The sequence below is a fragment of the Antennarius striatus genome, chromosome 5 (assembly GCF_040054535.1).
Source record: "Antennarius striatus isolate MH-2024 chromosome 5, ASM4005453v1, whole genome shotgun sequence".
Classification (NCBI taxonomy): Eukaryota; Metazoa; Chordata; class Actinopteri; order Lophiiformes; family Antennariidae; genus Antennarius; species Antennarius striatus.
Genome location: NC_090780.1, coordinates 14,694,328 through 14,710,205, shown reverse-complemented (window position 1 = coordinate 14,710,205; position 15,878 = coordinate 14,694,328). Strand labels below are relative to the sequence as shown.

Sequence of the window (15,878 nt, the reverse complement as noted above, 5' to 3'; positions counted from 1 at the left end):
CACCATGTGGGCCTCCTGCTAATTTTCACTTATACTTTTTATTTTTGTCATTTTATTTAATTTTATACTGTTTATATTTTAGTGATAATTTAGTATATGTCCTGTTAATGCTACATGTGTCTGCTAGATAGATAGATAGATAGATAGATAGATAGATAGATAGATAGATAGATAGATAGATACTTTATTAATCCCGGAGGAAATTGCATATATCCACTGCTCAGGCATTACTTAACAAATAATACTGGATAAACACCAGGAGAAAAGGAAACACTGACATCACAGGACATACCACAAGACATACATTACACTAACAGACAGGCACATGCAGCACTAACAGGACTTATATACTAAACTATAACTAAAAATATAAACAGTATAAAATTTAAAATATTACAGTATTAAAATATAAACAGTATAAAATAAAATCTAAACAGTATAAAATTGAATTAAAATATAAAAACAGTATAAAAAATAAATAAATTTTATATATATATATATATATATATACAACAGTATAAAATTACATTTAAATTAAATTAAATCCATTTTCAACCCCGTGCTGACCTCGCCACCTCCCCCCCGCTCCTCCTGAGAGAGTCATTGTACCCCCTGATGGCACGGGGCACGAAGGAGGACCTCAGCCTCTCTGTGGAGGCACTGTGTGACAGCAGTCTGCCGCTGAAGGTGCTTCTCTGCTGGGAGAAGGTGGTGTGTAGGGGGTGCCTGGTGTTGTTCATGATGGCCTTAATCTTAGACATGGTCCTGCTCTCCAGAAGCATATCCACAGAGTCCAGGCTCAGCCCGACCACTGAGCCCGCTCTGCGGATGAGTCTGTTCAGACGGTCCATATCTCTTTTCCTGGCCCCCCCACCCCAACACACAATGGCGTATGACAGCACACTGGAGACTACGGACTGATAGAACATGAAAAGGAGCTTAGGACAGATGTTGAAGGAGGCCAGCCTCCTTAGGAAGTACATCCTGCTCTGCCCCTTCTTGTACACACAGTTGGAGTTGAGTGACCAGTCCAGTCTGCTGTCTAGCTGCAGTCCCAGGTACTTATAGTTTTCTACCACCTCCACCTCACTGCCATTGATGATCACCGGCTGTGGAGAGGGAGGTGCCCGCCGGAAATCCAGAACCATCTCCTTTGTCTTGGAGACGTTGAGCTGGAGCTGGTTCTGTTGGCACCACTCCACGAAGTCAGCCACCAATGCCCTGTACCCCCCCTCATCACCCTCCCGGATACATGCCACTATCGCGGTGTCATCGGAGTACTTCTGTATGTGGCATGTATCCGAGTTGTGCTTGAAGTCTGATGTGTAGAGGGTGAAGAGAATGGGGGATAGAATGGTCCCCTGTGGCGCCCCCGTGCTGCTGGTCACCATAGAAGACAAGCAGTCCCCCATACGGACGTACTGGGGTCTGTCCGTTAGGTAGTCCGTAATCCAGCTCACGAGGTAGGGGTCCACAGCCATGGAGGTCAGTTTATCCTGCAGGAGCTGGGGCTGGATGGTGTTGAAGGCACTCGAAAAGTCGAAGAAGAGCACTCTGACGGCACACGGCGCTAGTGTAGTGTATGTCTTGTGTTATGTCCTTTGGTGTCAGTGTTTCTTTTTTTTTAACCAGTATTTATTCATTATGTAATGCCTGAGCAGTGGATATGTGCAATTTCCTCTGGGATTAATAAAGTATCTATCTATCTATCTATCTATCTATCCTTTCCAATTATTTGAATTAATGTGACAAATTACAAAAGAACACATGTAGACACTGACTAAATGAGAACAAATTTATTTAAAAATTGTTGTTCAATTAACATTAAAAGTCCATTAAAAACAATAGAGTTCAAATTGAAATCATTCACCCTATAATGAGGAAAATGGGTTTAAAATGGAAAAATTTGTTTAAATAAAAATTATTTACTTTAATCCTAAAAAAAACAATAAATTCTAATCGTCGTATCTTTCATTATATTTGCTTATATGAAGCTAAAACACTGGTGAGAATGTTTACATCCTGTTTGTATATGAACTTTGGCTACCGCAGATGGACTGGTAATCCGTAGACCACCGGTGCTGCTCCTATGAGGTGTTTCAGGTGTGTGGCCTGACGCGATGGACCCATATAATCAAGGAGGGGTGCTCCAGACCCAGCAGATAACCACGACTCCAACAAAGCTGTGGTGAAGCGGTCAATGTCTCGGTCTGTCACATCCCATAGGTTTCCCAGAACAAAGGGGCTAAAGTGGGAAAAAAAGTAATGCTGATTCAACATTTGCCATGTGAGGACTAACTGATAGTGTTTAAAGAAACTCCACATAAGCATTATAATAAACAAAATAAGCCATAATGTACTAATAAAATGTTAATTAATCTTTTCGTTTCAGCTCATCCTGATATAAAACTCTGAAAGAACCTTAACTTTGAGGTGACACAGATATTATCTTACCATCCTGCTATGAGGTAGTTGAGGATGATGCCCTGTCCTTCCTGATCGCCACGCACTGCCAGAGCAGCACTGCTGCAACCAAAAAGCAGAGATGCAGCTTTCATCTGCCGTTTCAGGACTGCCTGGCCGTCCAGGAATCGTGCACCTGCACCGTGTCCCACATAACTAAAGCAAAACAGACATAAACAGAGAATATGGATTATAATAGATTATATTGAAAATAAGTTGTTTGTCAAGTTTTAAATAATCCCAAAACAAAAGAGGTTTTGTTAAAACACTGTCATGGAACAACTGTTGAGAAATTTGATAACAAATTTCAGTGTCAAAAATTGATGGTTTGGTTAATGGCAGAAAAAAATTGGAAAAATATTGTTGCAGTTTGATGTTTCAGATTCCAGAATTGTTGTCATCCATAATTAATAATCTCATTAAGGACACACAAGATCAGAAACTCACACATATAGATCCTTGGTAGCAACGGCCTCTTCCAGCCGACCTGACTCAGGAGCGGCTCCACACACCCCTTCCCAATCAAGTTTACTTCAAAAGAAAATATTAATGAGGTAAAGGGGAAAAAATACCAGTGATAGAAAATTAAATCAGACAGTTCTCCAGTGGTCTCAAGTTAACGTCTTACCTGCTGAACCATTCCTTAAATCGGTCTTGAGAGTTTCTTAAATTGGAGTCAGGGTCCAACACATAAAATGCCTGCTTTGTGTCCACACCTCGTTTAAGGATGGACTGAGAGTCAGCCTAAATGGGAATATTTACAGTATAATGTGTAGAACTACATGAACCTAATGATCAGAAAGGACAGGCGCAGTGATGGAGCCGAATCTCACCTCTTTTTGAATGCTTAGCCCGATCAGTGAATGCAGTGAAGGCATCCGACTGACGGAGCGAGAGGATAAGATGGAGATGCTCTCCCATGGCAGCTTCTGGAGGTGCTGCAACCATAGCAAGACAGAACACATTTCATTTCTAGCATTAACTAGAAACATGACTTAATGGTACTGAAAAGGGAATGTGGTTTATCCACAATGGGGAAAAATAATTTCCACAATGATGGAATGTGGGATGAATAAAGGTGGTAGTTGCTGTTTGTCTTCTTCTAATCAACTCAAATACGTGTAACACTATATGTGTCTGGCGTATAACATGTGCATATCGACATAGTCACAAGTCAATAGACTGTTGTGCGTTATTCAGTAGCAGTAGGTGATGCTAAAATTAACCTTGTCCAGGATAAGAACCACATGATTATTTGGCTCTTGTCGGTCAGCAAGCAGGGACACCGCTGTATGGAGAAGCTGGTCACACTCTTTGGTCCACTGTGGAGAAACTCCAAGACCAAATCTTTTAAGGTCTTCATGGGAGAGCATAGGAGAGGCTGACAGCACAGCCTGAAACACAAATCAAGCAGTGGAGGTTGTCATTTTGTCTAGTCCTTGAGACAAAAAGTGAATATAAGGTCAGATTCTGATGTTAGAGTGGAGTAAGGGAAAAAACCCACCTTTAATGCATCCACATTGACCGTCACTCCCTTTGCAGATAAGGATTTGCAAAGGTGCTGAGCCTGTTTGGAGAGCTCAGGATCCAATGACAGGGGCTGCAGAAGACTCTTCCAGCATCCTAGCAATTCCTCCATCTCCTTTAGGAGTTGCTGAAAAGCAGGAAAAGGGGCTTGAAGAAGTGTAATTTCTCAAAGAGAATTACGTTTTCGAAGCCTTCGAGTTTGAGCAGAAATGTAAAACTTTCCCTACAGCTGCCTCAAGTCATTGTAAAGATCTCCCCCGTGGGACCTTCTTTCCACCGCTCACCTCAACTCGAGAGTCCAGAGCCCGGCGGCCTTCCCACCACTTGGCTTTCTCAGACACACAGCTCACAACCTTTTGTTCCACCTGAATGCTATCCATCTCCTGCACTAGCCAACTGATGGGGCGCTGCGAAAACAAAAGACAAAGACTATAATGACATTTCAAAGTGATGCATGCTTTTATAAACCAAAACCCACAGATGCTGACACACAAGATTCAGAGTAATGGTCCTAACCTGTCGCTTAGAGGTGGGGATGTGAGCAGTGACTGGGCCAGATCCATTTTCAAGGCGAGAGAGTATGATGTTGTCACCAATCCCCCCAGGTTTCACTCCATAGACAGACATCACACACACGGTCACCCCTAACAGGAAATATTTCACAGCTTTCATTCAATTTACATTTCACTTTATAAATAACAACAGTATCAGATTACCTAAATCACATAATTTCATATGAACAACAAAAAACACTCATCTTTAGCCTCCAGCTGAACAGCATAGCAAGTAGCAAGAGAGTGACATAACAGAAGTTTAACAACAACCTAGTCACAACTTGCCGATATCGATAAGCCCCCAAGTAATCAGTTTTTAAAAATTTTCCCCCCTTATCACTTATGTGTTATTGACAAGTAAACAATTACAATTCTACTGAAAACAAGAAAACATCTAAATTTTCCTACAAAGATCCAGATAGTGATTAATACTTTACCTTGGGGAAGGTGCTGAATCTGTTGCATGAACTCTTGACAGTGGCCATTGGTGAGCTCAGAGGGGTCAGTGATTGGGAAGGAGAAGACGTTCTCCAGCTGTGACAGCAGCTGTTCGGTCTTAGATGTACCTGAACTGACATCATCGAGACTCAGAGCATCCATTTGGCCAACCAGCTCAGTGGACGTCTTTCTCAGCTTTCTGTGAAGAACACAGGACAAAAGGAATGGTCAAAACATTTGCAACACAATGTTCAAATCCATCTGTAAAAAAATCATCTTGAACTATCAGATGGTGAAATATGGCAAAAATCTGACTTTGAGATTTGAGATTATGTTTTGCTTACTTGAGAAAACTGGCCAAATGCCTGACTGTGCGATGGCGACTTGTGATGCCCAGAGACTCGGTATGGAGCATTGCTGTCGTTAAGGGATCCTGCTGTCCAATGGTCAAAACCAGAAGGGAACAGAGGTCTGTGTAGCTGGTGGGACAGGGGAGGTGCTTCACAGACAACCAGGCTGAATGGAGCAATGACTGAATGTCTTCCAGAGAAACAATTTCTGGTGGGGGTGAAGAACAATTTGGCGTTTACAGCTGCATTTTATACATTATAAAAACATACTTGAGTATGAACTAGATCAATTAAGACTTTAATAAAACAATTTAGTCAATTATTCAGGCAAACTGGCATTCTTCCGTGAAACGGCAAACCTCACCTGGCCCGGTGTCTGACTGAGAGAGGTGCGTTTGTAAACTATCCATCAAATGACTTCTGCTATTCAGTTCAGACAAATCTTCTCTCTCCAAATCACAACACAGATCCCTCCGCGGCACCTCAAAATCAAAGTCTGGAAAGGAGATTAGATCCAAAGAGATTAGAACTCTTCTTTAATGAAAGAAGATTAGAAGTCTGGTCTTCAATAAAATCTCTGATATACTGTGATTATTTTTATATAGTTATGTTATTTTCTTAAATTCAACATAATTCACACATCACCTGTTTTGACATCATTGGATATATTTTCCTCTTACAGAAAGCTTCAAAAATTAGCTCAAAATACACACCGATATCTTCACTCGACGCAGGATTGTCTTCTGTCTCAATGTCTGATGTCCTAAGTCGCTCAATGCTCATGTCCAGAACTTCGATTGTTTCCTCCTCTATGGTCCTCATTTTGTCTGGTTCCTCTACTGAATCAGCTTCTGCTCTGGAAATCTCCTGTCTAGTTCTTCCCCTTCTGGTTGAGACAGGCTGACAGATCAAAAACTCTTCATCCTCAGAGGAGGTGGTGCCCCTCTTACCCTTTGCTTGCTTCTTGACTGAGATCTTCTGTACAGGCGGATCTGATGCAGTTTTGTTCTTTTGGGCTGCTCTTGTTGAAGTGGATCTCTTTTTAGTAATGGCTGTTTTCTGTTTGGACGCTGCCTGAGTGTTGGTTTCTGTGTCACTCTCATCACTAAACTCCACCTGTATTAATGAAAGAGGATGACTTCTTTCATTAAAAAGACAGAAGGTGTATATTTTACAACAAGCCCACTACTCAGATTAAATGCATACCTTAAAGCGTGATTTCTTTGTGCGTCTGGGGGCTGCAGGCACAGGTTGAGCTTTGTCTTGAGCTGGTGACAACTCCTCATAGACATGAAAATGAAGCTTAGAAGTAGATTTTGGTGCTTTTTGTACTGAGGAAGGGGCTTTCACCCTTTGAACAGGAGTAAAGGCCAAAGTAGGTACCACGCTATTAAAGGCAAAAGCACCAAGGTCAGAAGGCTTTGACTTCACCATCACTGGTGTCATGGGAACCAGGCTTTTTGATTTGGTTGTGGATCCTGTCACTTGAATTTTGGGCTTAACAACCATTGCTTCCTTAGTTTTGCAGGAAGGATCCGTTTTTTTGATGGACCGTTTAGGCTTATTGAGAGAAGATGAGGAAGTCACAGTCCTTTGTTTTGATATCAGCTTTTTATCCATTTTGGGGGGATTCCACGTCCAAACATGTGAGAAGAGCTCCTCTGGGGTGCAGCCCTTTTTGGCAGCCAGGGTTAACAATGACACTATGGCTCTTGTTGCCATTAGACCAGCTCTCACCGGTCTTAGCTCAGGAGAGGGTGTGTGATCAACAAACTCCAAGCCAGCCTCCAGTAGTTTCCATATACCGAAGATTTTGTTATGTCTTGGGTCCAGTCCAGACCGGGCCATGCTGAGGTACACACGGCCCACTATGTCTTGCATCAAGGTAGGTTTAGGGCAGCCTTTAGTAGGGCCAGAGGGAAGGAATATTTTACCCAATTTTGCCCCAAGTTTGGCAGAAACACTCTTACAACGGGCTAATGTTGCCCATCGTAGTTTCAAGATGGCTCTGGCTTCGTTAGGATCCTGTTGGAGAATCAGATCAGCCTGAGTAGCTGCCCAGCGAGCTGTGGCGCGGCCCAAGCAGGGCTCAGAGCAGCAGGGACACTGGCAGTCAGCGTCATGAGACAATGAAGAGAGTGAGCAGGAAGGCTGGGCTTTGAGAGGTGGAGAACTTGCCAGATCGCTCACTATCGGCTCTTTGGAAATCCACCTCGTGTTCAACAAATCCTTAAAATCATCGTCAAGTGTGGGAAGGGGGGGCTGAGATTTCTGTACAGGACGACCTTTCCTCGGTTTGATTTTCACCTCTGTCTTCTGCACTTGATCAGAAAAATCTGAGACGACATAAAAAGTCTATTTAACGGTTCAAGGATAATGTATGTATGAAATGGCAAAGCATTACTTAAGACAACAACCTTATCGCGTTTGAAACAAAATTTAACAGACCTGTACAAAGCTCTAGAAGTTTTCTGACTTTATCTAAGTCAATTCCACTCTCTTCTTTCTCTCCCTGCATCAGCTCCAATTCAGCTTTCATCACCAGCAGCTCAGCACATCTGGAAAAAAACAAATCAAAAATAAAGTGAATTGTACTTCTAATGATAAAAATACAAGAGTTTGTGAGTGAATGTGGCACATTAGGTCTGGTAACATGTGTATCTTTCATATATCGTGCTGTCATACAAGACCAGGTAAACAGCACCTTAAAGTTTTACTGCTAAGACAATAGATGAAATTAAATGACTTTCTAAAGCAGCACATAATAATGGGGGGTGGCCAGAACACAACAGTAGTCTAAGGTGATGTTTCCTATTAAACAGATCTATACAGTACTTCCTTTTGGAATTCTGCACACAGGTTAGAGTCTCCCACCAGTGACTAAGGAGTGTGCATCGGAAAATATGTGGTGCAATTTTTAGATATTGTAATGCGATAATTCACATATTCTCTTTAAATACAATATTATTCAGTTTGTACACACGTATCATAAAATATTAAGAGCAGATTTACAAACCAAGACTATAAAACTTAAAATAAACAAATAAATAATTCTAACAAATAACCTTTACGGCCATTGCAAATAGATTAGGATTTATTACAGAGCTGTTGTGCTGGATTGCAGTGGACTGTGAACTCAGTTACACTATAAAAATTTTGCAAGATACATAACATTAATATATTTTTGTTCATCGCCATCTTGAACTAATTAACAGGTGGATATTTGCCAGTAATAGTAATGTTGTACACTGAGAAGAATGGCCAACGTGAGCCATGTACACACAGGCTTGGTGCTTGCAGCTTGATGGCCAGTTTGAGAGCCTCTAGGCATTGGAGCCTGGCGTCATTTATAGCCCCACAGCCACTCCTCACATCCACCACCTTCATAGAGCAGCTTAACAGCTCTGAGAGCAGCTGCCACTTCAGCATCAGGCTGTCTCCTGCGCAGAGCATGGTAAAGAGGGACCATCAAAATGGTGGACAGAACTCAAATTAAAAGTCAGAAATTGGTAGCTTTTTTATGCACTGTCAGACCGTGTGTATAGACAAATGTACCTTGGTCAATGAAGCGGATGTCTGTGCTGCTGCCAGTAGTCCCATACAAGCCCTTCCCCACTAAAGTGACCAGCAGGCTGCAGAAAAGTTTCAGACTTTCGTATAGCGCAGTGTCTGCACTGCTTATACCTGAGTGACCAAAAAAAAAAAAAAAAAATTCAGTAGACATAGATTCTGATAATATACAATATGAAAAAAGAAAACGAGCACTTTTGCATCTTTTCCATCAGGATTTGGCTTCAAATGACTAGGAAGAAAAGATATTTGTGACTAAATGGTTAGACTGCCAATTTCTTTCAGTTTCTCATGTGGCATGAATAAAGTGTAATCCTTTCTTTTATCCCAGCAGGCTTTCGGCCCTCTTTCAAGACCAGACTCACTCTCAGACAGATTGCGCATGTTTAGTTCAGTAAGCATTCTCAAACTGATAGGGTAGTTCTGATTGTCCCACACATTTAACATAAAGAACACAGTAAACGGTAAATTCTAACAAAGAAAAATAAAGTTTTTAACATGAAAAATGCATGATACTGCCACACATTACATTTATTTTAAGCTCAGTTATTCCACTATTAAATAGACAAATTAAACTACAAAGAATGTTTGATGTTTTTAAAAGCAAAGACTATTTATGTTAAATAATCATGATGTAACCAAAGAGTAATGATAAGGATATGCAAAAAACCCACAACAACATCAACAAAAGAATGCGTAGCAAATGCTTTAACTGACCATACTGTGTGATGAGGCCTCGCTGGGCTTGGGGCAGCGCAGTCGTGTCCAAACTCAAATAGGAACTACAGGTCCGAAGGGTCCGGGCACGCAACAAGTACCAGGTCTTTGACTGCCTCCGCTCATTCACTTCTTTAAGGACTGTGCACAAGTAAGGCACTCCAAGATCCACCTGACACGTGACAAGAAAAGAAGAAATCTGATAACAACAACCCTCTCCTTTTCCTTACATTTTGTCCTGTTAAGGGGTCACCACAGCATGTCATCCTTTTCCAAGTCAGCTGATCTTCTGCATCCTCCTCTCTAACACCAAGTCTTCCTCACTACATCCATCCGCCTTCTCTTTGGTCTTCCTCTTGCCTGGTAGCTCCATCCTAAACATCCTTTTACCAACATGCTCACCATCTCTCCTCTGGACCTTCTTGCCACACTCACCAATGCTCTTCACTGTTTAAAGTCCTCCACCTTTGCTATCTCTTCCCTTGTGGCCTCACGCTTTCTTTTCCACTCTCATTTATGGACAGATATTCTGTTTAATTTCAGCTAATTTTTATTCCTCTCCTCTCCAATGCATACTGCCACCTTTCTAAATGTTCCTCCACCTGCTCCTCGCTTTCACTGCTGATCACGATGTCACCTGCGAACGTCATGGTTCATGGGGATTCCAGTCTAACTTCACCTGTCAGCCCATCCATCACCACTGCAAACAGGAAGCAGGTGGGACTGATCAGAGATCAGCTCTGATCAGTCCCACCTCTACCTTGAACTCCTCTGTCACACCTGCAGCACACCGCACCACTGTTCTGTTGTCCTTGTACATGTCCTGTACCATTCTAACATACTTTTCTGCCACTCCAGATTTCCTCACGCAATACTACAGTTTCTCATGCAGTACCAACAACCCACAGCAGAAATAAACAACAACAAAGCAATATTGAGAAATACTGACACTTACCTGCCCTGTACTGTAGCAGTACTGAGCCTTCAATAGAATGGCCAACATAGATTGAGACGAAGGTTCCTCAGCACTGGAATCTGGAGTCAGAAACTTTTCTGCTTGGTCTAGCTGTGCCTAAAATGGTATAACAGTCACAATGCACACACAGTGATATAACAATATATTGAGATATACCGAGTTCGCTAAAATAGCTACTGCAAACCTGCATTACCAAAGCCAGTTCAGGTGCACCCAAATCCAGGAGGATGCTGGCAGATTGATAGAGGGAGCTGGCACATCTGTGGGCATCAGCAAGTTGACGTGAAAGTCGAATAACAAGTTGGTATGCCTCCAAAGCCTTCAGAGGCTACATAGGACAATAAAGAGATTTGGTATACATATAAGTACTGTGATGATCCATCCAGCAGATAAAGCGACATCCCTGCCACAGCATTTACCATATAAAAGACACCAGTCATTCTGATAGTACAAATTTAAATTATCAGTATGTTTTTAACAGAGTTCTTGAATCGACGCCTCAAACATATTTGTTTTTTTAGCTTCACTGATAAAAACATTTAGTAATATGAAGAGAAGTTAAAAACAATCAAAGTGAATATTATCAAACTGAACCAATTCTGCAGTTACCTTTCCCATGAGTTTGAAAAGAGCTGCCATCACAGCAATGGAGCTACAGGTCTGTTTGGGGTTCCTGACACGAGGCACAACTTGACTCTGTAGGAGAGTGGACCACTCAGCTAGTGCCCGTTCCAAAGGCTTACACAACTCTGGTAAAGAAAAAACAAATGTGGTTAACATCTCATTAAGAAAGCAATACCAAACAATTACTGTACTGTATATTTAAGAACTAATGGCTGTTGATGTTTTGGTCAGACATATCATATAGTAAAGATGTCTACATTAGGATGATTGATGATACAATAAAAGTGATTATTACCGTTTTCTGCAGCCAGGTTGAAATGCAGTCCTTCATGGACCAGGTTGCTGTCTTGTGTCTTCTGCTTGTCTTCATACTCAAAATCATTGGTTCCAATGGGAGTGGCCGTACACAGTGTCTGCTCTCGTAGTTTTTTGTCCCCTTCAATGGCCTAGACAAAAACACGACATATTTACAAAACAACAGAATTCATTACAGGACATAGCCAATTATAAATATAAAATATGTACTGTATCCTGACAGACATGATGGAAATCACCTCCTGAAGATTCTTCTCAAGTTTGCAGATATAATGCCAAAGTAAAGTATGGGCCTTGTCATCCTTCAGGCTATCTGCATTGTCTGCAGTCTCTGATTCTTCTTCAAGTAGCCGCAATGCTTCATGTGTAAAATCAACAGCCGTGCTGTGAGGTTACAAATGAACACAAGGAACATTGAGACAGCAGGCCTTCTCCCATGTCAGTGTCAACATGAGTATGCACAACAAAACATTTTAATCTACATTGCAGGGCTTTAAAAACACTGCATCATATAGAGGATTATGTTTTCACACACGTTATTTGTTTTTTTTAAATGAGAATTTAGATCAAACGGATGAAAAATTTGGCAAGACTACTCATAAAAACCAGTCAAACATGAACAAAACCTTCTATGTTGAGAATTATCAAAGAATTTTTTTCACATACATACAATATGCACTAACAATGTTACATTATACAAAAGGGCCAAAAAATGAGTGGTGTGCTTTTAAAACTCCATTACTTGTTGCCCTCCAACAACATCTCCTACCAGTCAGTCTGCTCACTGAAATCCTGGTAACACACAACTTGGGCCATTTCACAGAGGTAGACGGCACGTAGATGCGTGTGGGAGCTCTCCTCATGGCAGATATCCAACAGATCACAGAGAGTGTTGTAACGCTCTTGGGCCGTGTCCCCTGCCACCTCCTTGTAGGCACGCAGCTCTTCCTCCAAAAGGCAAAGCATTACTTGTTCGTCAGGGACATCCCGACCAAAACCATCACGCAATGTCCTGTCACAAATCAGGACAGAACAAGTTGATAACGTGTTAATCCTTTTCCGTAATTTTGCATCATACTGTGAGAAGATCTTTGTCAAAAAGAAAAGAAACCCAGAGTCCATTTATTTGAATTTGCATTTACCTGAGACGGATATCGTCATCGGAGTTGCGAGCAGCATCAGTCTTCGTTTTCACCCACAGAGAGACTGGTTCAGCCATATGAGTAGTGATTTTGTCCCCAAGAACCTTAAGCCACAGGATAACCCAGTCCAGTGCTCGCTCTAATCGTCCTGCCCTCCGAGAAGTCTGAACAGCCAGCATGAAGGGTCGGCTCAACTAAACATTCAGAAGACATTAGAGACAGTAAAATTTCATGAATGCTGACCCCAAAGCCCATGATGTATAGTGTGCATTTTCTAAGATGACTGCAATGCGATGTATAAGCACACAAAACACATTTTAAGAACTTACCCTGTCAACAGAGAGTGAGACAGGGCAACTTTTGCAGAGGTCCTTGCAAAGGATCTCAACTAGCATGAAGGCCTGGTCATAGAGACGCCGATTGTACAAAGCACAAACCAAGTTGCTCACGGCAATCACTGCAGGACAAGTAATAATCACAAAATAAACAAAGTGATAACACAGTAGAATTTTATAGCATATTTATACAGTAACTTGTATCTGACTACTTAAAATTATACTGTTCTCACCTGCTTTGATGAGAAGATTCTCATTCAACAGCTTATGAAGTTCAGTCATCATAAGTCCAACTGTGGACTGACAGTACAGCAGCACTCTGTCCAGTGTGTCACTGTTTTCCAGCTTAAAACAAATCACAATCATTAAATCAACCTACATTAGATAGAAACATGAGGAATTGTTGCAACTGTGATTCAGTAATTATTTTCAATCATATTGTTGCTTCATAAACACAAAAAATCATATCATAATAACAGCCTCACCTGTGATGCGAGCAAGCTCTCATAAGCAAATACAAATCCTTGGTAAATATTGAAGCAGAGAGCCTGTTGCATTCTGTTGCTCTCGACTTGGCATATCACACCCTGTCAAGAAAGCAAGCCATACGTTTTTAATACTTACAAATTCTTAAGAAAAAAAAACAAATCTCTAAATGGCTTTTTGAAGGCAACTACAACACGAAACATACAACTGAGTGATGATTTTCTTCGACATACGTACGTACACATCCACACATAATCTGGTTAATAATCAAAACTTACTTTCTTCAGCGTCCCTAACATCAGTTCTTGGTGCTCCTCAAGAAAAGAGAACCAAGCCAAGAGCACAGTTCCACTTAATTCCTTGCTGCGGCCTCTTTCGACAGCCCACACCACCAGCTTGCAACCTTCAAGAACTGAATGAGATTCTTTATCCTCCAGGTCAGATGAAAGAGCCCTCAAGGCCCTGGAACACTCAGTGAATGCCTGTGCTTCCTCCTGTTCTGCCTTCATTCTAGAATGAATTTTTATTGCCCATTTGCCAAGAAATAAGGCTGTATACAAGCTGTTAGAATAGTCTCTGAAGTTGCTCTCAATTTCATTCATAAAGGCTAAGGCTGCATCATAGTGGCCAGCCTTACAAAGCACTTTCACTAGAATCAACAACATTTCAAGAAGCACATGTAAAACTGATGTCTCACAAGACTGCTTGGAGTTGCCAACCTCAGCATCTCGACCACCAGTCCAACATGTATGTAAAAGTGTGAGCATTTCTTCAATAAGAAAAGCAGCATGGTCCTTAGTTATGACTCCACAACTACTCTCAAATTCAGAGATGGCATCCTCTGTGTATATGGGTGCTTTGAAGATAGAGGGACCGGAGCCTTCTGAGTCTAACAATAGGAGGAATCTCAGGGCTTGCACCTGGTAGCGGAGCTTATCATGAGGGTTGACATTTTCTCCTCCTTTGTTGGCAGATAGTCCATTCCAGAGTACAGAGAAGCAGCTCTGTACTACAACATTGTAGTCCTCAACCTACGGTCCAAAGAACAGTGACAACTTTCTTAATGCTGACAGTGAAGAAACAATCAAACAGTGTCAAGAAGGAACACAAAAGTCATGAATGTGAACTTCATGAATGTAATTACACATACCTGCTTCTCTGCTGTAAGCCTGCTGTAGAGCAACCCAGCTATACGGCTGCATAGACTGTGAGCTTCAAGGGAACTTAGCTTCTTGACAATATGGAAAATTATCTTTTCCATGTACAGAGGACTGCTCTGTGCAACTAGCGCTGCAGAAATATCATAGCCCTGCAGGGAAAGCTCCACCAGCTGCACCAAGTGACTGATGTGCTCAGAGGAAGTGGATCCAACTCCAAGGTGATGGTTGCAGGCCCTGATGATCCTGTCACACAGCGTGCGGCCCTGAAGGTCTGCTCGCTTCTTCACATGACACTGCAAAAATACAAGTTTAGATTCTGTTTTCGAAAAAAAATATTTTCAAGAATACTGAAACCAGTCTAACACAAACGATGAAACTCATTTGAGGCCTGCTGTGCAACAGTCATGTTTATTAAAAATAAATTCTTCATCATGTTACTCTCCAAACCTCTAGTTCTTGACGTAAAAGCTCCGTCTCTTTCACTGAAGCAGTCCGCTTGATGTATTCTTCTACTTTCAGACACTTCATGTCGATAGCTGCACAACAAACACACATGTCAGTTGATAGTAATCCGTGCTCATTCCAGCGAGTAAATTAGCTTGAGCTATCACCTTAACGACAAGAAATATCTAACATAAACGTTGGCTGCCAGAAATGTAAAACGTGACTTACTTCAAACGAGGTAGTTCTGTTGCCACGCTTTTATTTACAACCAATAAAAACACTTACTTTCCATCATATATTAATTTAGCGGCGTGGTAGCTGCAAAAATAAATGAAGCCTCGACTTTTCTGTGGAAGTTCACACCCGCGCATTGTTTTTGAATTGTGTTCGTTAACCAATCCAATAACACTTCCGGGTTTACCGGAAGTCAGTAATTATGGGAAATGTAGTTTTCTTATCATGACAAAAACCGCGGCAGGAATAGCGTAAAAAGTTATTCACAAAGAATTGTCAGATTATTCACTATAAATACCTAAAATATTTCAAAATTTTATATGAATTTCTATTTGCCCAAATGACAAACAACTGTGAACAAATAACATTGTTTACCATACCATACATTCTTCTTCTTTTCCTTTTGGCTTTTCCCTTCAGGGGTCGCCACAGCGAATCAGTTGCCTCCATCTAACCCTGTCTTCTGCATCCTCTTCTCTCACACCAACTACCTTCATGTCCTCTTTCACTACATCCATAAAACTCCTCTTTGGTCTTCCTCTA

At 41.4% G+C, this 15,878-nt stretch overlaps 1 protein-coding gene across 2 annotated transcripts; it reads right to left on the bottom strand.

Moving 5' to 3' along the window:
* Nucleotides 1-1,905: 1,905 nt before the first annotated feature.
* On the bottom strand, nt 1,906-15,457 carry espl1 (extra spindle pole bodies like 1, separase). Of its 2 annotated transcripts, XM_068315582.1 has the most exons (32): nt 15,330-15,457; nt 15,105-15,193; nt 14,648-14,950; nt 13,776-14,528; nt 13,497-13,598; nt 13,245-13,356; nt 13,006-13,133; nt 12,677-12,870; nt 12,304-12,546; nt 11,774-11,918; nt 11,515-11,665; nt 11,205-11,344; nt 10,789-10,923; nt 10,575-10,691; nt 9,620-9,791; nt 8,888-9,016; nt 8,616-8,772; nt 7,781-7,890; nt 6,539-7,668; nt 6,046-6,448; nt 5,697-5,828; nt 5,327-5,540; nt 4,982-5,181; nt 4,507-4,634; nt 4,275-4,397; nt 3,968-4,117; nt 3,690-3,857; nt 3,297-3,401; nt 3,092-3,207; nt 2,911-2,994; nt 2,455-2,619; nt 1,906-2,245 (listed from the first exon to the last, which is right to left on the bottom strand). In XM_068315582.1, exons 2-32 carry the CDS (start codon nt 15,183-15,185, stop codon nt 2,044-2,046), a joined length of 6,492 nt encoding a protein of 2,163 aa, XP_068171683.1. In that variant the 5' UTR covers nt 15,186-15,193; nt 15,330-15,457; the 3' UTR covers nt 1,906-2,043. The 2 variants fall into 2 exon arrangements, with proteins under 2 accessions (XP_068171683.1, XP_068171684.1); XM_068315583.1 differs by lacking the exons at nt 1,906-2,245; nt 2,455-2,619; nt 2,911-2,994; ... (4 more) ...; nt 4,275-4,397; nt 4,507-4,634 and adding an exon at nt 4,657-4,760.
* Between the last annotated feature and the right edge of the window lie 421 nt (nt 15,458-15,878).